The following is a 21,497-nucleotide window of genomic DNA, read 5'->3' on the forward strand; positions in this document are numbered from 1 at the left end:
TGGAAAAGAAAGAAACAATGTTAATGTTATGGTATATTCACAATTTATTACCTGCTGTGAAGGCAAAGGGGGTGGAATACCCACTTGTATTGGTGATATACAACAGTACTTTACATTTTCTTCCTTGTAACATAACTCACCAATCGGTGCCGGTGAAGGTGCAGTGAAAAAGAAAGATGATAAGTGCAATGTATATGCGTAGCTCTAGAACTAGCCAGTTCCATAAATTTCATGTTCTTCATACATTCTTAAGACATATACATGTGTCATTCTCATGCTCATGCTCATGCTCATGGTGTCAACGTGAGTTGCATGCATCTACAGCCTATGAGCTACATTACTAGCAGCTCCTACCTACTTACTTATATAGAACAAAACTAACTTTGGGATTTGCATTAATGTAGCATTATATAGTTGAACTTAGTGTACATTTGGGATTCTTCAAAAACTTAAATGGCATTCACAACAGGAGATAAGATGAATATATATTTAACGAACTAACATCATTTGGACGAATTATAAACAACAATTATTGGATTGATACTTGTATCATTCACAACTACCTTATTTGGAACTAATACAAATTTTTCAATATTTTAGACTGCAAAGGACGATAGGTGGTTCCCTTGTCTGAACTTTGAGAGTATGTTATTGGGAACCACAAATCGCATATGCTTACAGACCATAAGCTACAGTGCAATTAAGATTCTTAAAAAAAAAAAAAAAAGATAGAAAATATAAGCTATATTTCATTACTAGGTGCTCTGCCAAAAATGTTCCATCCTTAGATTCTTTTGGCATTTTTTGTATCAACAAAGGTTAGTTTTGTTAAAAATATCACTTGGGGGGATTCGAACTCATGACTCTCCCTCCTCCCTTCTCCCCTCTCCAACCACTGGGCCATATCAACAGCACCCCAGCTTGGAATTATTTTGTTAAAAATATTGTTGTCATAAACACGGAACATTACGTTAGAGACAATTATAAAAGATTAAGAAACACCCCAAAAGGAGAAAAAAAGAAACACCACAACTAATTCACAATATGGGGTTTTAAGATATTTAAATTTTCTTCTGGTAGTGGAATACTTCAAAATTCAGAACAAGAAAAATTGATGGAGACAATCATAGATCTCCAGACAGGGGAAATGCAGAACAACTGAACCATCATTTGACTTAATCATATTAAAGTAGAGGAAAATTCATAGAAAAAACTAGAATATAAAAGGTAACTTTTTTAAAAACATTACTTCACGTGTCAAAAAATGCTAGAAACTATTTAAAAAAACTTATTTATCAAATAGTTAAATAATTTTTTAAGTCAGTAAATAAAAGTTAGAAATTAAGTTAAATGACTCCCGGAAAATAATCATAGTATTAGTATGTTAAGGATTTCACCATGTACGAGACAGCTTACATAGCTTTGTGGTTTTCTTCTCAAGGCCTCTGGCACCTGCATGTTACCCAAAAAGAAAAAGGACATTCTAGTGCTCAGGTTGTGCTGATGTATGTGGAAACTGGAAATATATACTTAACTAATATGACTTACATAACTAGTTGGATGGAATTTTATGCAATCTCTAATGACCTTGACCTTGTTTCTGGTTTAACAAATTACAAATGACTCTTATGTTGGCCTATGCACTATTGACTTAGAAGTAAGAAGCAATACCTGTTAATCTTAGATAAGGAGCCAACCTCAAGTTATGAGTAGTCAACTAGTCATAGCTTACTTGGAATATAAATTCTTGTAGTCAACTAATCTGTAGGTTTTTGCAGGTACTGAGGTTAAATCCCCAGATGAATATTAGCAACTTGTTTTATATAAGCTACTAGAACCAAAGAATATATGTATAGCTTTTCAACTAAATTAATAACTCTAGGAGCTAGAACTAGCTAAAATAGCATGCGTTTCCCTTTTGCCCGAGCCCTGAATTATGAGGATCCAAGAGATTGCTACAGCTAACTTGTATATGCTCAATTTTTAATATCTTTTCGATTTCAAAGTAGAAACGAACAAAATGGATAAACAGAAAACTACCCTTATAAAGAAGTGAGTCTTCTATTCCCTCGTATTGTTTAGCTTGGTAGGAAATTTGCAGAAAAAATGATGGAGACAATCATAGATCTCCATAGAATTCATAAGAAAAAGTAGAGGAAAAGAAAAGAGTTCAAAGTAAAGAGTAACACCCATAATTGATCACTGGTTAACTTAATCATATTAAAGTTTCAGAATTCAGAAATAACAGAAATTGAACATCTGTTAAGGATATTAAGATAGTTAGGTGTATTTGATTTCTATTTTCAAAAAATATATTTTTATTTTTTTAAAAAAAATTAGACTCCTACGCCATGTTCATGCCTTACTACATGCAATACCTATCTAGATGATCCACACTCTTGAGTTAGGATTACAAGACAGAAAAAAAACATCTACCAATTGTTGTTTTTTTTAAAGAATTTTCAAAACTTATTAAATTAATTTGGAAAACAGTTTATAAAATAAAAAAAAGTTAGGATGAAAAATCAAACAAACTCTCTTAGTATTGCTAGCTACCTTAGAAAATAAAAAAAATCATATTCTAACTTTCCAAGCCTCTAAATAACCCATGATTTCATCAATGATTAACTTAATTATTATATATACATCAAAGTTTCACAATCAAGAAAACACAGAATTTGAAAATTTGTTAAGTGTACTAACTAAGGCCTAAGCCACTTACATGTCATCCACGAACTTGGCAGCTACCATGACACTAGTGATCAGCAAACGGTGCACGTTGAAGGTGTTGATGGGAAGGGAGGGTTGTCTCTGAGTGAATCGGTCGAGGTAGACGTAGGCGACGACGAAGCACGAGGGGCTGCAGTTGGCGTACTTGAAGATTCTCTCAAGGTAGCTCTGAATTGAGATGTTTGGCCTTGTCAAGCCATGGAACACTGAGATCTTTTGGTGCTGTTGGTTGTGATCATTTGACTCAGCTACCCTTTCAAGAAGAGAGGAGAGGAAGGCGATCATTTGACACAGTTTAGTGATGAAATTAGTTTGTCTCGTGCGGCTGGGTGAAGCATAGCAACTGAAATTGTCAACCCTCACCCCAGCTTGGAATCTAAAAAAACTCAAACCTATAACTATCATAAAATTTGTGAATGGTAAACTAGTGAAGATGGTTGAAGAAAAATTCTATCAGTTTGAATAGGAACCAAAATATGGCTACATAAGTAGAACAACTGCTAGAAATTCAAGAAAAACTACCCCCTACTAATACAAAAATCCTTGTCGAATTTGACTCGACCATTGATTAAAGTGAATGGTAAAATCTTTCTCCATGTTTCTTAGCCAAGTCCACAGTAAGAATATAGCATCCTCGAACAACTTGTTGCCATTAAAACTGGCATTTGAGCATAAGGTGTATTTGTAGTTGCTAGAACAAGAACTTTCTGATCATTGTGTCCTACACCCTACAATGTAAAGTGGACAAACTACATTATGATTAGGAACAAACAAGAAAAAGAAAATTGACACCAAAGGCGTTAGAAACCTTGGATCTTCTGAATTAGGAAAATAAGGATGCATGATAATAGTAGATAGTCATTATTGGGGGCGGGATTGAACAATTTTTTTTTTTGAAAAAAATTACAAGCTACTATGTTCAGCTTAAAGAAAGAAGCTAAATACAACTAGATTTAAGTCGTTAGTCAAAAAGCTGAGTGCAACTTTCTGTATGACTAAAAACCATCAAACAAGTTACTTTACAGATTTTTTTACCAGCAAAAAATAGTATAATAATGCTATAGCCAAGTATAATAGTCAGATGATGATGGATGCCCCCAAAAAAAAAAATAACTGCAAATGTTCACACCATTATAATATTGAATAATTTATAATACTCTCAGATTGATATTGTGTGTAATAAATGATAGATACAATAGTCCTAGGCCTAGCTATAAAAGTATGCACCTCTGTATATGGTTCAACACTTGTATTATCATAAAATTTGTTTGTCAATTGAGTTAGCAATGTATGATTTTATTTAAATTTTCATCAACTGCTGATAAACGATGTATAATTTGTTGTGCTTCACAGCTGTCTACACATTGTTGTGGTTTCCGTGGATACAATTTACGAGTTTTGTATTGGACAATTCAGACTTTGTTGGTTAACCCACGAGAAAATTGATAGTATTTGAAGCTTCCATTACTGCAACCATGTATCTAGGTATGTAAGTTAATAGGAATTTTATTTGGATTGTAAGTTTGTTGTTCCATAAATTAGTATTATTGTTCATAAAAATATGTGCATTATGAGTGAACCCTAGTTTCCCGTTTGAGATTCCATACCATGATTAATATGGATAGTTTGGATTAGTTGTGGTATGGATTCTTGAATTGTCCGTTCGGACAGTTTGGGAACTCTCTTTTTTTACTTCATTCATAGTTATAGGTTAAGTATGTTATGGTATATTTGATTTGATTTTGGTTTATTGCGTATTGCTTTGTTCTCCGAGTGCATACTTGATTGTGGTCAATTTAGGTGACCGCTTTCATTTTGTGTATTTGGAGACCAATGCAAAATGCTGCCAAAATTTCATCAAATTTAGCATAACATACTTAACTTGTACATATGAATGAAGCAAAAAAAGTTTGTTCCTGAATGGGATAGGACCCGACCTTCATTTCAAAAAAGTGAGACTGTCATGCATATGTCATAACAGACGCCTTCTTGTAGAACAAGAAACATGAATAGAAGTTGGATTCAAGCACCACACATAAGCAATGAGTATGAAAAGGGGGTTGAAGATTTCTTGAAGTTTGCACAACAACATGCACCGGCTGTGGGTGGAAAGTATTTTTGCCCGTGCGTAAACTGTGTGAATGGAAGGCGTTAGGCATTAGTTGTCATTAGATCACATCTAATTTGTTGGTACCTTCCAATTATACCAAGGTTTAAGCGATTGTTTGCTACTGCACATGATGCTTCTAACCTTAAATGGCATGCAGTTGAGAGAATAAATGATGGGTTTCTCCGACATCCAGCTGATTCTCCACAGTGGAAGACAATTGATCACTTGTATCTTGAATTTGGAGCCGAACCGAGAAACCTTCAACTTGGTCTTGCTTCGGATGGCATGAATCCATTTGGTAACTTGTCCACTAATCATAGTTCATGGCCTGTGTTGCTAATGATTTACAACCTTCCTCCTTCGTTATGCATGAAGCGCAAATACATTATGTTGTCTATGATGATATCGGGTCCAAGACAGCCAGGAAACGATATTGATGTGTACCTTACTCCTTTGATTGAAGACATGCGCAAGTTGTGGGTAGACGGGGTTGATGTGTATGATGCAAATCAGGGTGAGACTTTCAGGTTGCATGCGATGATATTTTGCACCATCAATGACTTTCCAGCTTATGGGAATTTGAGTGGATATAGTGTGGACCAATCTACATGTTCGGCATTGTCTCGACGTTATGCATGTCGAGAAGAATGTTTGTGATAGTTTACTTGGCACCCTTCTTAACATCAAAGGCAAGACAAAGGATGGTCTGAAATGTCGACAGGATTTGGTCAATATGGGTATACGAGAACAGTTACATCCGCAATCACAAGGTCAGCAAACTTATTTGCCCCCAGTGTGTTACACAATGTCAACTAAGGAGAAAAAACAATTTTGTCATTGTCTTAAAAATGTGAAAGTCCCACAAGGATACTCTTCCAATATCAAGAGCCTTGTGTTAGTTAATGATTTGAAGTTGGTTGGCTTGAAATCTCATGATTGTCACGTGTTAATGCAACAATTGTTGCCAGTGGCTGTGCATGGTATATTGCCTGAAAAGGTAAGGGTTGCGATCAGCCGCTTGTGCTTTTTCTTTAATGCAATCTGTCGTAAGGTCATTGACCCAAAACAATTGGATGATTTGGAGAACGAGGCAGCCATTATCCTATGTCAATTAGAAATGTACTTTCCTCCATCGTTTTTTGACATCATGGTTCACTTAATTGTTCATCTTGTACGTGAGATTTGGTTGTGTGGGCCCGTGTTTTTACGATGGATGTATCCAGTTGAACGTTACATGAAGGTGTTGAAAGGATATACAAAAAATCCATATCGACCAGAGGCTAGCATTGTTGAACGATACGTTGCTGAGGAAGCTATTGAGTTTTGTTCACAATATATAGAAATGGCTACACCAGTGGGACTTCCTCAAAGTCGTCATGGCTCCACCATGGAAGGTAGGGGCACACGGGGGTTCAATGTTGTAACCATGGATCGCCAACAGTTGGCACAAGCTCATCTATATGTATTACACATCACAGCTGAGGTAATCCCTTACATAGATGCTCACAAACAACATCTGTGTCGTATTCACCCAAAAATGAACATGATGAGGTTGTTGCAAGAGCACAATAGAACTTTCATATCGTGGTTTAGACAAACAATCTTCGCCGATGACAGTGCTTCATACACATTAAGATTGCTAGCCGTGGGTCTAAATATGAATGTTCCAACATGGAAGGGATATGATATCAATCAGTATTCTTTCTACACAAAGTCCCAGGATGATAAAAGTAGTGTGCAGAATAGCGGGGTCAGTGTTGATGGTCAATCAGAGCACTTTTGTAGTGCTGCTGACAATAATCCCATTGAAGCTTGCATGCCTTACTATGGAGTCATTGAAGAGATTTGGGAGGTTGATTACGGTGAATTTAGAGTACCTCTTTTCAAATGTAAGTGGGTCAACGAAAACACAGGTGTGCGTAAAGACAAAATGGGATTCACTTTAGTAGACCTTAAAAAAGTTGGTTACAAGGACGACCCATTCATAATGGCAGCGCAAGCTCGATAGGTGTTTTATGTAGAAGATCCATGCTACTCTAGATGGGCAGTGGTTTTGCAAGGGAGAACAATTTGTATCGGTCACCATGTTGATGGATCAACACTTGATGTCACTGACATGCCATCTTTCTCCAAAGATATGCCTTCAAGTACTATTGAACAAGAAGAGGATGATGTATATGCAAATCGTACTGATCATGACGAGGGTTTATGAGAGAACATTCCTACGTAACTATGTAAGCACAACCATATAAGTATTACTTAACATTTCTAACATTAGTCATGCATAAATTTCTAAGTTGTTTTGAAAATCATGCACCCTATTACATCATTGAATTTGACATATTTATAACACTTGTTTTTTTCCGCAGTGCCATGGCAACACCACCACCGTCCCTGCCACAATCAGAAAACCCTCCTGAGGTTACTTCGAAAAGGACAAGACAATCCACGAGGCTTAGAAGTTTGATGTCTAGATGCTTAGATTGCCCACGGCTAGTTGTGAACGTGAATCCGGCTACAGGTAGAGGGTCAGGGCCTCATAAAGAGAAATTTCACAGTTATTTAGGGGTTGTCGCAAGGGAAAAAGTTCCTATTGTACATGCGAATTGGAATGTTGTCCCCGACGATCTAAAGAGCTTAATATGGAAAGATATTTTGGTAAGTAATTCTAAATACACTTGTATTCATGATTTTGTTGTTAAGTTACTTTTAAAGGATTCATTTACATACTATTACATAACTCCTTTTGTTGTGCAGCGCAAATTTGATATCCCTGAAGGTGAAAATGCAAAAAAAAAGGTGATGTCAACAGTTGCAGCAAGATGGAGGCAATTTAAGTCTTCATTGACTTCAAAATTTGTCTTTACTGACAATGAAGGTCAGCAAATATCTGATCCTACAGTCAAGTATGGCCTTGATCCAGAAACATGGGCGGAATTTGCAAAAAGCCGCAAAACTCCTAATTGGCAGGTTTGTTTAAGTATTTCTGTATCTGCAATAATCGATTCAATTTTTGCTTTCGTTGTTTTGTAACATATATATGACTAGTACAAGCTTGTCTTTTTCAGGGTATACGAAAGAAGGCCCGGGAAATTCAAAAATTTAATGACTACCCTCACGTACTGTCTCGTGGGGGGGTATGAACTGCTTGACAAGAAACTTATGGAGGAGAAGAGCAAGCGTGGACATGAGGAACATTCGTGTACTGAAAGCCCAACACTCAATGTCGACCCACCATCCCCAGTTGCAAGACACTTGAAGTGGAAGATCGCCCGCACTAAGCGGCATGGCCAAATGACGTCTGAAGTGGCACAAGAAATTGTAGACAAAATTGTCAGTTCATATATTTTTTTGGTTACTGTCATTGGCAAATATTGGTTAGCTAACCTAGTCAAATTTGTTTTATTCAAATTCAACAATTGTATATGCATGCAGGATTCATTACAGGAACAAGCAACACAGGGGAGTTTTGTTCCGCATGGGCGACAAGACATACTCAACACGGCCCTTGGCCGACCTGAGCATCCAGGCCGTGTTCGCGTCGCAGGGACAGGTGTCACAATAAGCCAATACTTTGGCCAAGCCTCACGTGCTTCTACCACATCGTCACCATCGATCAACCAACAACAATTGGCTGATATCATCGGTGTAATTAAGGATGACATAAGAAAGCAGCTACAAGATGAGATAAGAAAGGAGGTACAAGATGAGATAAGAAAGGAGGTACAACAAGAACACAAGCAGCAACAAGAGGCTTGGATGAGGGCAGTTGAAGAAAAACAGTGGAAAAATTTGGAGATGATGAAGCAAGAGTTAAAAAAATCATTGAAAGTAGAGTTATCTCATATTGCATCACATCAGTCAGCCCCCATTGAGGCACCAAAAATACAAGCTCTACTTGCGCGTGTTAGCACAAAGGGTAGCTGCGGTGGACCTAAAGGAAGCGGATTACTTAAAGAGCTTTTGAGTGGTGGTGACGATCTAATGGGGTTGTTCGTAGTTGTTGGGGAAAATACTGTGCTTGCGGGCTTGGGAAAAGTGTTTGAGAATTCATCCACCATACAAAATGTTCGTTATGAAAATGATGTTGTTAAGGTTCAGGTTGTCAGAACATACATGCCTCACGCTGAGGTCCCTATTCCTACATCAGAGGTTCATTATCTTGAGCAGGCCGTTGGCACATTCGTCGCATGGCCGACCCATCTTGTTAGGGAAGTAACTAATGAGGTTAGTTTTTTTCTCCTATGAATTTGTTCTATTTGTTGACATGCTTCTTGATGCTGTACACTAAATTCAATTATCATAGGTGGTCGTAGGACCCGATAAGCCTCCATCAAGGTCTGTTGGAGAGCCGAACAGGTTAACATCTGTGGCCACAGATGACCCACTGGGAGAATTGGTTAAGAAGTCATATGTGGTTTACACAAAGCCAATGGAGTTGGCATGGGACAGGGTGAAATTTGGGTTACCTAATGCCTCAAATGGTTTTTTATCACACATGCAGATGTGACTGAAATAATTTTAGGTGACAAATGTTTAAACATATTTGTACTGAAGCTGTGGATGATGTAAGTAAATCATATTATTTGACTGGTTGTCATATCTTATTGTCCACTCCATATTTGTCTAAGAATATTGTTGATTGTGTTTAAAACAGGTTTATGAATGATTGGAGTACAAGCATTGGTTTTTCTCCAGTGTACGGTTTCCTTGAGCCCCAATCTATACGCTGCATAAAGGACACGCGTGAAGAATGTCAAAAGTACATAGAAACGTGGGTCAAGGAGTCACATCGAGAAATCTACTTAGGACCTTACTTCAATCAGTAAGTCTATTCATGTGGTTGTTATCAATGTGTTTGCATCAGTTTGATGGTGAATTTCATGTTGTTGACTTCAGGGCACATTGGCAACTTCTTGTGTTGTGTCCACGAGAGAACATTATAGTATGGTTCTGTTCTGTACGAAGAAAGTCTGATGTTCACATTAATTTGCAGTGAAACAAGTACTTGCAACCTTATTCAATTTAGCATTGGTCATTACTTGTAGTTTACTACTCAAAACATTACATGTTAACTTCGGCTTTTGTATTGTCAAATTAGTGCAATGAAGAAAATATGCAGTAATCTCCAAGGCAAGGACAATGCACCTCCACCTCCACCTCAATGGATTGAGGCTAAGGTATGTTGTAATCCCTGTTTATTTTTTAAAATTTGAAATAAGTCTGATGTTTCAATTAGAATGATCCAGCATTTATTGAGCGCTTATATTGCATGTAGAGCCATGTACAACAAGGAGCATATGAGTGTGGATATTATGTGATGCATTGGATGTTGTGCATCGTTAGTGCCGGTTTGAAAAATGAACTCCACAACGTATGTCCTATATTAGACTAACAAATCAATTTGTGTAGTATGAAATCGTACTTAAATGGTTGATGTACTAACTAAATTTTATTTTCTTCCCCTTGGTAGTATTTTTCAGATGGAACAGCATTAGACATTGACACCATGACGACAATACACAAGAAATGGGCAGCCTATTTTCTAGAAGTTGGAAAATGGATGTAAATTAGACAAATTTAGATGACATAGGAACATTAATCACCTTTGTAACGTAAAATTTTCATTGCACAAGACACATCATTATGTCTGATCATGACTTTTAATTCGGCATCGTTACATGATTATGGGACTTGTTTACGTTATTAGTGTGCACTGCTTTTGGGTTGCATTTTGTATTGGTCCCAATATAGGATCAGTTTTTTTGTTGTGCAACTCTAATTGTATGCAGGTCAGCGTTTGACATGTTCCTGCTTGGGTCGTTCAGTCCGCCGCAACCTTCTCATACATTGGTCCAAGAAATCATCGGAAAAGCTACTCAGGTGCTGCAATAATGACCTCTCTCCTTTTTTTTAATTTCAAATTTTATAAGTTTATAATTACAAATTGCCTGATGACTTGTCTTCTCAGATGATCTGATTTGATTTTTTTTTAAGAGACACTAGTGATTTACTATGGTCTATATTTTAAAAATTTGCTTCTGATATCATTTAATGAGGATGCACTGGGTAACCAAGCAGAGCATGCATTAGCCTCTCTGGCATCGATGATGTTGGAATCTCCTTCCTTCATAGTCCAATTTACACATGGTATGCTTACAGTTCCACCATCACTTATACAATTGTTTCCTTGTTACTTAACTTAGTTTGTTGGCTCATCAAAAGTTCAAAATTTTCACAAAAGAAAAGTATAAAAATGAGTGTGAGCTTTGGCACAATGGAAAGGTTGCTGCCTATAACTAGGAGTCTAGGAGGTCACCAGTTCAAATCTTGAAAACAGCATCTGTGCTTGACCCCACTAGGTGGGAGTCTCATGCACTGGGTTGCCCTTTATAATAGTATGAAGAATATCCTTTTCACTGAATTTTGATTTTGTAACTGCCTAACTGGGTTATTACTATATTGCCAGGTTTGAATTTGAGTCTAAGCTCTAAGGAATATACTCATGGAGTTGTGATTCGATTTCGATCCGGTGATCTCAGTCTCGTGATCTGTAGCATTTGATTTTCTTTCACCAAGGTCTTGCTGACTGATACTGGTTCATGATGGCATTTCTTTTGCAGTTAAGGCATTTGAGATATTTATAAACAGCAAAGAGTACAAAAAAGTAAGAAACCTTTTATTGTTTCTTACACATTTAGATTTCTGCACTTGGGCTATTATATGCCATCCAGATATTGGTCTAAAGTAGTGTGAATTGTACTTTAGCAACCGATTCTAATTTCATCTTCATGCCACGTTTTAAATGGAAAATGTTTCTAAATGTATCCCTTTAGTAAACAATATTATTCTAAATTTTGTTTGGGTTCATGCTGTCATTTTCTCTCGGTAAATTACAATTCTAATTTGTTGTTTGACACAGTCATTTTTAGGTATGTTTGAGAGGGTAAACCTTTAATTTCTAATAAATATTCTCTAATTTAATATTTAAAAAAAGACATAAAATGATAGATTAGTATAAATGTAATGTCCTAATCTTTTGTTTATTTTAATAAACATTATATACTTAATTTAAAATGATTTTTTTTCTCTCCTTTTCCTTCCAAAACCCCACTCCCAAACATACCCATTTGAGATTTTCCTTTTTGATCATATCAACTTATTAAGATGAACTTTTAATGAGCAAAATTTAAATATAATTTAGTAGATATTATCTTTACAAAACTAAAATATTAACACTATAACCATAACTTGGGAACATGCCCAGCTAGATTCTAAGTTATCTTTGAATTTGAAAAATAGGTATGGCATTCTAAGTTCCAGACTATTGTCCACAAATCTTTTTCTCTTCATTTCTCTGTTGATCTAGTGGGAACTGAAATTATGTAGCGAGGATGGTTTATGGTAAGTTTTTACTATTTACTTACTAGGCATATGTGGAAGTGAGATACATATTTCTCATATTTTATGCGAAATGTTTGCAGGTTTTCAAGAAGAGATGCAGCTTGGTTTCCACTTTTTAGAAAAAAGAACGGAGGTTATTTCCTGCTTTTTTATTTTCACTTACATGTTCTTTTGCCATAAATTATTAATATAATATAAGTGTCCACTTGTTTTGGTGACATTCTGAAACTTGATTGTTTCAGGGTTTTCTTTGGTATATTGTAATTGTATACATGTAAAGTTGTATATGTTTGTCTGCACTTGCTATCTGTAATTATGTATATTGATTTGGTTAAATATTGCTATATCCATGTAGCCAGTCACACCTAGTGAGTTAAGGCTTTCATTGTTGACAAATATTGAGTCAGTATTCATATATGTCTACCATTTACCTTCATTGCTAGCATTTCCCACCCTAGAGTATCATCTATGTTGTAGCTGTTTAAAAACACTGTTTGACCATCTGAATTGAGTATCAACACACACAAATACTGACTTCAATATTTTTAGTAAACTGTATAAGAGCATAAATTCTGCTCCATGTTTCCTCCAGGTACAAAATATTAATTATGCTCCATGTATAAGAGCATAAATTCTGCTCCATGTTTCAGGAAATTTGCCAAGCTCTTGTTCCTCCAGGTACAAAATAAGAAAAATTGTAATACATATTCTAACACACTTATAATTATGCACGTAATATTAATTATTAATTTTTTTAATAATAACTGGGTTTACTTAATTCTTTAAAATAAGTTATTTCCATAAATAAGTTTCATCTATATTTTAAATAATAATAATAATAATAATAATAATAATAAGTCAAGGAACAGGAGACAAAGCTACAATTTTGTTATTCTTGTAGAAAAATGTTGCTTTTGTGGTCACAAGAATCCTAATCAAACACACTGTGATTTCGGTCCAAAACATGCTTCACCTGAATTTCCTGATGATACACATTGCATTTTAGTTGGCAGTTGGCATCTTGCAATATCTTATTCACCATAACTACAGAGATTTCAAAATCAACTTGCCAATGTCCCAACAAAATGTGAAATGTACGTCTCTAACAAGTTCATAAAGTTCTGAACCAATTTTTGTGTCTTTTGTGAAAACTTCCTAGAATGAGGGGATGCTATATATTATAGAGTAACACATTTATCCTTAGTCATTTTGGTTATAACAGCAAACCAATTTTATATTTCCAAGCCGTAAGTTTTTTCTTTATATCTTATGAGAACAAGTTCATCCAGTTTTGGACCAATGTTAATTGTATTTTAGTAATCTTTCCAATTATTCGACTTAATTTCTTGTTGACTAAAGTCAAATAAGATTTGGAACATTCAAATTCCAAGCTTGACTGGACAGTCTGCTCCCGAAAGATATATTTCCTTAACAACTATTATTTTTGGTATGACAATTCCATCGTTAACTTGACATTGAAATAGACTAAATGCTTAATTTATATTAATTAATATTTTCAATTTTTTTTAAGAATCGTATTAAATTCACGTTCATGAATAAATTCTTTAATTGAAAAAAAAACTACTAATTTTTAAAGTTCATTCAGATTATTGGTGTCTCTTTGGATTGAATTGATTCTTGGACATGGAGTAGAATGCGATATTTTTTTGCATTTAGCAATAGAAAGTTGTGGTTCTTGTACTTTGAGTGCATAGGCAGAGCTACAAATAGTCAACTACACATTCAAGTGTATGTTATGTCACTGATTTATTTTTTTACCCAGAATGACTTGTAATAGTTTAATGGCTTAGAGTGTGTGATTGAAGTTAATATATATTTGTATCTCAACTTTCATTTCTTTAGATCCAGGTTTTCAAAGAACAAATCGAGCAACTAAAAGAAAAGGTAAGCTGTTTACATTTCATCAAAATGGTTATAACCTGTTTTGAGTCAGTGAGGAGGGTAGAGATCACTATATTTGTCATTACAGCTTAGTGAAAGGAAAAACCGATTAAGTTATGGATGTTAGTTATGATTTGCGAAGTTATGGTCTATTCTACTGGAAATGAGTGGAGTCATATTCAAGTTGGAGAAGTTTGATGTGCTTAGAATGTTAAACATGATTCAAATTTGACATTGGTCTTAGGTTTCTTCAAAAACAACTTTTTCCTAGTGCTTAAGGCACTAACAGATTTAAGACCTTTAGTCTCTATATATAGTTACATCTGAAAAAAAGTTTCTTTAGTTACAAAACCTTTTACTTAAAGACATTTCCTTTTACTTCTTAAACCTGATTAAAATTTGACTTTTGACAACAGAATGAGAAATTATGGACAATAAAGTTCAAATATCTAAAAATAAGAGGGAGAAAATATAAAAATTCTAAATATATACTTCTGTATAATTCTGAGTTTATGATGCCATCAAAAAAATGCTTCAAGGTCCAATTCCTTTTCTATCAGTTCTGAAAGTTGAAAAGTTCCCTATAAGGATTACATATAAAAGATTCTGACTATTGTGTTTGTAATTTAATTCAGGAAAAAGTCCTACTTGATGAAAATGCCAAGCTCACTGAAAATGGTAGGCTCTCTGAGAAGGTGAAGTTACTGCTATTTGGAATTAATTCTGTGTGGCCTATAGTTCATTTGGATAATATTTTAAAGCAGATAGAAGCAGTGGCAAATTATCAAGGGGACAGTTACATGGGCAAACCAGTGAGGATAAATTGTCAAAAGGCGATTCTGATGATGAAATGCTCAGCTCTATTCTCAAGTAATGTTCCTTTACCTTCCCGTTTATAGGATCACCACTTTACTGATCAACGATAGGATCAATAATGATGTTCACAAATTTACTTTGATGCTGATGCTGAAGGACCTTTGTCTACTAGCCCTAATCAGTTAGACGGTGACAAAATAACAGGAGCTACCAATCATAAATCCGTGAATTTGGAGGGAAGCCTGTTGGTTCAGCACCTGTAAGTTTATACTGAACTCTTATGCTTATTAATTATTACTGGTATTTTTTCTTCTATTAAATTTATGTTTCCTCTAGGAAATGAAATGTTGTCATTATTGTTCATCTTAATTTGACAATTTTTTTATATACATTTTGATGCATCGAATGTGTTTAAGTCTTCTCTAAGTTTGTGTTCAATTTAATATTTATAGGCAAAAAAAAAAAAGAGTCCAGGCTTTCATTAAAGATCAAGAAGCTCTAACCAAAGTTCTATATGAGCAGTGAGTACCACTTGGTTGCCTTGCATTTGATCTCTTTCTGCTCTTTGCTTGATGACTGCTGAATGGATAGTTAAATAAAAAAATTCAATGTTTTTTGAATTTTCTATATTATTTTGCTCAGGATGACAAATAGCATTTCAATTTAGCTTTTGATTTTGCTGTTAATAGCTGGGTTGCTATTTCTGCAGATTCAAGGACCACAGAAGATGTAGTTACATGATAGCCAATGCACTGGATAAGGATGGTAAATTCACTACTATCCAAGTCTCTCGAAAACTTAAGCAGCTTGGTTTGTATCTTCCTCTGCCCAAGGATGGTAAATTCACTACTACCCAAGGGGTGCTTCTCCTTAACTAACACAACAATCGGCATTGATGTCCCTGCAAGGACTATGCAGGTATAGTTATTCAGATGTAAATATGAGCATACCAACTAAGATTTTACTACATTTTGATCCTTTTCTCTACTTTATATCTTATAAATTCAAGGAGTCTATAAATTCAGCATTGATGTCCCTACATTTTGATCCTTTTCTCTACTTGTTTGGTCAGAAAGATGCTAAAGAAAATGAAAAAGCAACCCCTCTTGTTTGTGGAACTCCTTTTCTGGAAGACTCGGAGGGAATGCCGTTACATCAATGCTGAATATTTGTTGAGCGAGCTTGGTCATTTGAAGAAAGAAAGTGCCAATTGGAATAACACTCAGGGAGATGAAGAAATTGGTTCATCCCCAGCAAAGGTGTGGACATAGGATATCAAAAGTAAGATAAAACCCTCAAACTTTGCTTCTAAGCTTTTATGTATGATTTTGTACTTTCTATTTCTTTTCGGAAATTTTTTTGAAGCACTGAGATGACCATTTTTAGAATGTGGGACCAATTTTCAATTTATGCTTCTTGATTGATTGGTTCATAATTATTCTTGATCACTGCAAAGAATTATCTGCAATGAATCTACTCTTATTTTTGTTTCTTTCTTCTGTAGAGACAAGCTTGATGTTATTAAAGGCTTTGCACCCACCTCTGGCAGTAACAGTGACAAAGATGATCATAAGTACGTTTACAACTTGACATGAAATTTTACTTGAGATTTTATAGTTTCTGATACTTGGTTTACTTGGACATAACAGTGGGGAGCAATTGATGGAAGATGAATCTCAAATTGCTCTAAGGAGAAGGAAGAAACTTGTTCTTGATGGTGATTTGGAAAGACAAATCAAAGATCTCCATGAGAAGTAGGTTTGAGCAGATCAAACTTTTATCTGAACTTTGGAGCATGATTTAAATTAGAGCCTTGTCAAAAAGAAATTCAGTCTTTTTTATTTTATTTTTTTTACATCATTGGTACAAACATTCTTAAAAGGAGTGAGCAAGATAGATCAATTCATAGCTTTTCAATATTTTGTTGAATTTCATTATTTGTATTGTATTTCAATTCATAGCTTTTCTTGTACTAATTTAACCTGAGTTTATAAATTTCCAAAAATTAAAAAAAAAATCAGCATATTCTACATCGGTTCAATTATAAACGATGTAGAAAATATCCTCATTCTACATCGGTTACACGATAAACGATGTAAAAACTCTTCAAATTCTACATCGGTTGATTGTAGACCGATGTAGAAACCTTTCCATTCGTGCCCATTCTACATCGGTTTTGGTGATAAACGATGCAGAAAATCTCCTCATACTACATCGATTTTACGATAAACGATGTAAAAAGCTTTCATTTTCTACATCGGTTGACTGATAACCGATGTAGAAATCTACCCATTCAACATCGTTTCAACCTTAGAACCGCTGTAGAAAGCTACCCATTCTACATCGGTTGTAGCTAGACAACCGATGTAGAAAAACCGGCTTTCAAAGACGGTCATAAAATCGATGTTGTGATTCAACGACCCCGGGTTACCACCACGCGTCATAATCGATGTAGAAAGGCCGTTAGAACCGATGTAGAAGGCCTTTTTTTTAGTAGTGGAATAACAACACAAAGTGGCTGATCTGGCGAAGGAGGCAGGAATGACATTCAAACTTTTGCAAAATGACACTAAGAGGGTGTGACATTTCAGAACCAAAGATAGGGCCTTGTTGAGGACTAGTGTCGAAAATGATGTGTTGCGTTAGATGCTTGTAGAGGTTGGATCTCGCATGTACATCTTTTGGAAGAAACCCTACAATTAAGTTTTTTGGTCTTTGATTTGAGTTCTAAGAGCATTCTTGCTTGAAGGAGGAATTGACCGCTTTTGCTGCCTTAGCCTCTTTGATTGGCTTTGCCAACAATTGCTTTACTATGTTGGCCATTGATCACTTCCCCAAGGGGTGGATCCAACACACAAGTTGCAAAAAAATTAGGTTTAGAGATCAAGGACCGAACTTGCTCATGGTGGGAAAATGGAAATGGGGGAGAGCATTGGAGGAGGTGTTGATTATTTCAGATAGGAAATTGTAAAAAGGATCATAAGGGAACTTAACACATTTTATTTTTTGTTTATTTTTTTTAACGGAAACTTAACGCCATTTGTAAGCAAGGGTTAAAAATAATTTTGAAAATCTGAGGTATCGAAGTGTAATAAGCTAAAACTTCATGGATGCATGTAATTTAGTTTTACTTTTTTAAAAATATTTTTCTCAATTGTTAAATAAAAATTATTAAATGCTTTATATATTTTGAAAGCATTAAATGCAAAATTTTATACTAATTATTAAACATATTAAAGAAATATTTTAGAAAAATATGACAAAACATGCTTCATTTGCTTGCATAAATACGTACACCCAATAGAAACATAATAACAATATAGGATGACGACATGGTTATAAAGATGCATCACGACAATGACAAAAAATGTCGACACCTGAAAGAATGATTCTTGGTCTTCATCATATGACGTCGTAGATCTAAATGTGAGTGCAGACAAAAGATAACTGGACATAGGATAAGACAAAGAAAATCAAATAACGGAACAAAATGATCACACCAAAGAAGCACATAGAAGAGAATGACACAAACACTATAAAAAAAAATGAAGCCAAAACAGAAGCATTTATGGTTCAATATGTTGACATATACTCCTATAGCTCTTTAAGTTTGATGGCAAGCGAAAATGGGAGATTTTGTTCTGAATTAATATGTTGTTAACTTGTTATCTGAAAAAAAGGAGTCAAAGCTATCAAGCATAATTACTTAATGTCAAATTATTTATTATGATTTAATTTTTGTAATGTTTATATACCAAGATAAATAGGTAGATAAAACAGACACACATTATTTACTTAAGGTTTAATTAAGCTGATTGACTTGTACTTAAGGTTTAATTGACCATATGTCCTTAAAAAATATTAAAAAGTAAATAATATTACAGGTCCGTGCGGACCGTGCCCATTTATTTTTCCAGAAATATTTTGCCGTCATTCTCCTAAGATTTGGATCCTCCAATTTGCTTTATTTGATTTTTGCCACAAACACTATTGACCTGTTTCTTTTGTTCTTCGACTAGCATTTGCAAATTTCGTTGAGCCTAACCATCAGAAAAGTAAAAAGACAGTTATAAAATAAGTTAAACTTCGTATAATAGGCTTAACTTTTTTTTAATTTTACTTATTTAACTTTTTCATAAGTACCTATAAATTTATAAGAATATTTTTTTTGGGTAAATTAATTATTTCAACTGAATAGTTGTGATAAGATAAAGTTATTGCAAAGTGAGATTTTATAACGAAATTAAAGGACAAATTTGAATGTATATAATTAAATTTCCGAGAAATTTGTTGAAAATACTACTAGAGTTACTTAAATTAATGAATCATTGGAAAACGAAAAGTCTCACACGCACCTCCAATTGTTCTTGAATACCTCTCCCAATCTCAAGTTGCAGTAGTCTTGATTCCTCAATTTGCATATAGCTGCCAGAAGTATAATTCTAACAGCAATTACATTTTAGAAACATTTGTATAAATGCATGTTACAGTGAGAAAATAACCACGCACACAAACGATACAATATATATATATATATATATATATATATATATATATATATATTGTGGCATGCTATAATACGTTACATTTTCTGTTGAAGTTCAGTGACCATGTCTATGCCTTTGCTTTCTTTGTATCCCTCTGCAATGGAAACAAGACAATATAATGGGTGATAATTTATCCATAGAAGTATATGCACAAATGTAAAATTCACCTTTTTTTCTTAATTTAATTAATATTTGAAATAACAAGCATGATATAGATGACAAAAATGATAAATGTTAACTATATCTGCAAAGAAGAGGAATTTATACCCTTGCTAGAGTTCTGCATGTACATTGTGGTCCGATATTTCTGCAACGAAATTGTGTCAATTAAAAATATGGATAATCAAAATTACTATTCCAGAATATACACACGAAATAGAAGCAGTATACACCATAAAATTTCAAGAACAACATGCTAATTTCGTTCAAAGAATATTGTTACCTGCAAGTGACTTTTAACATGAAAAATGGTGAGCGACTTTGAATTCATCATCTGTAGCACTGCCTTGGGTTTTGCTTCTACAATTCATTAAAAAACCAAACATTGAATAGTTCCTTGATAATTGTAGCTTGTTCACAGTTTTAATTCTAGACAATTTAAATACACCTCTTTATATATTTTCGGTGATGTTCTCTAATCAAAATTAAAGTTTTACTTTAGTAATTTGCATAACCAAGGTTTACATTAAAAATTAACATAAATTACTAAGATGAAACTCTAGTTTTGACAAGAGAACAAGACTAAAGAAGACTTGCAAAAACTGCATTTATTTTTTGTTATATAATTTTAACTTAACTTACTTTGAGGACCACCAAGGCTGTTGACAGCTGCAACAAATTGCTCATGCAAATCTTTGGTCCATTTTATTCTATTTTTCCTAGTTGGTACCATGCTAGAAGCAGAGTTTCCAGAAGTGGCACAAACAACTTCAGCCTGAGAGCAAAAAGCTAATAGAGAATTCATAATTCTCATCCAAAAATCAAAATTAAAATCCAAATAACAACATTAAACACCATTTACACCAACCTCAATAACTGGGGCAGAATCATCACCCTCCAATCTTTTCTCTTCGTGTCTGAAATGCTCATAAAGTGACACGTCATGGCAAGGAAGTTCACTATATTCTCTATACGTTTCACAAAACGTGTCTTCATCACTAGACAAGAAAGAATCAACAACACTTCCGAACATTGGAGCAGAGTCGTTCCGAGAAGATTGGCACAGCAAATTTTGTGAATAGAACTTCAAACACGAAAAAGGAACATCGAACACATGTCGTTGGAAGTTGAAGCTGTCTTTTTCTGAGCCTCCAACGTCGGCTTCATTGCTGTGTGCTCCGTTTGATACCTGCGAAAAATGATACATACGTTGATTTGTCTAACTAGCACTTCTTAAAGATGATGTATATTGTTCTAGTTTCGGTAAGTGATTTTTTTAGTTAGATCGTTGATGTTTATATATATATATATGCTCAAATAATTGTCACTGTTGTACCTTTTATATTGGGTTAATTTTGCAACTATCTGAAGATAAATACCATGCAACTGCGTAGATTCAATAATGTAATACTATTATATCTCACAAGGAGAACATCAATTGTTAGGATTTAAGCACATAAGCACAAGAGGAGAATTTAACCAAAAGACTAATCTATAAGCTGAGGGAGCCTCAAGAGTAAGTATCAAATCAAATAATTTATTCTACTTAATGTGGACTCCTAACAGGACTCCTCTATTCATTGTAGTTTAGATATAATAAAAGTCAACTGGAAAAAAAATAAAAAGAAGAAGAATAAAATAGGAGTCTTTGTACTACTTTCATAGAGGAATTCGTTGTTGTAGTACAGCATCTCTGTTGTGAAGTACAACGTGAAAAAATGAAGAAAAAACTGATTTTTCAAGAGTGTAATAACCAGCAAATTAAGATGGAATCATGGAATACGTTTTCTGTATTTTCTTTTAATTAAAATGAAAAAAATATATTTTTA

General features: G+C 34.5%; 2 protein-coding genes across 6 annotated transcripts; both read right to left on the minus strand.

Annotated features, from left to right (window-relative positions):
* Positions 1-2,718: 2,718 nt before the first annotated feature.
* On the minus strand, positions 2,719-3,015 carry LOC114375000 (cyclin-U4-1-like). The gene has a single exon (XM_028332736.1). The coding sequence runs from the start codon at positions 3,013-3,015 to the stop codon at positions 2,719-2,721; it is 297 nt and encodes a 98-aa protein (XP_028188537.1).
* A 15,168-nt stretch (positions 3,016-18,183) lies between these two features.
* LOC114392463 (myb family transcription factor PHL5-like) lies at positions 18,184-21,243 on the minus strand. 5 transcript variants are annotated; one of them, XM_028353623.1, is made up of 8 exons: positions 21,005-21,243; positions 20,537-20,857; positions 20,311-20,443; positions 19,952-20,028; positions 19,777-19,816; positions 19,549-19,603; positions 19,318-19,404; positions 18,184-18,409 (listed from the first exon to the last, which is right to left on the minus strand). In XM_028353623.1, exons 2-8 carry the CDS (start codon positions 20,699-20,701, stop codon positions 18,196-18,198), a joined length of 771 nt encoding a protein of 256 aa, XP_028209424.1. In that variant the 5' UTR covers positions 20,702-20,857; positions 21,005-21,243; the 3' UTR covers positions 18,184-18,195. The 5 variants fall into 5 exon arrangements, with proteins under 5 accessions (XP_028209424.1, XP_028209416.1, XP_028209440.1 ...); XM_028353615.1 differs by lacking the exon at positions 21,005-21,243 and having other exon boundaries at positions 20,537-20,993; XM_028353639.1 differs by lacking the exon at positions 21,005-21,243 and having other exon boundaries at positions 18,263-18,409; positions 19,318-19,387; positions 20,537-20,988.
* Between the last annotated feature and the right edge of the window lie 254 nt (positions 21,244-21,497).

This window comes from Glycine soja, chromosome 2 (assembly GCF_004193775.1).
Source record: "Glycine soja cultivar W05 chromosome 2, ASM419377v2, whole genome shotgun sequence".
Lineage (NCBI taxonomy): Eukaryota > Viridiplantae > Streptophyta > Magnoliopsida > Fabales > Fabaceae > Glycine > Glycine soja.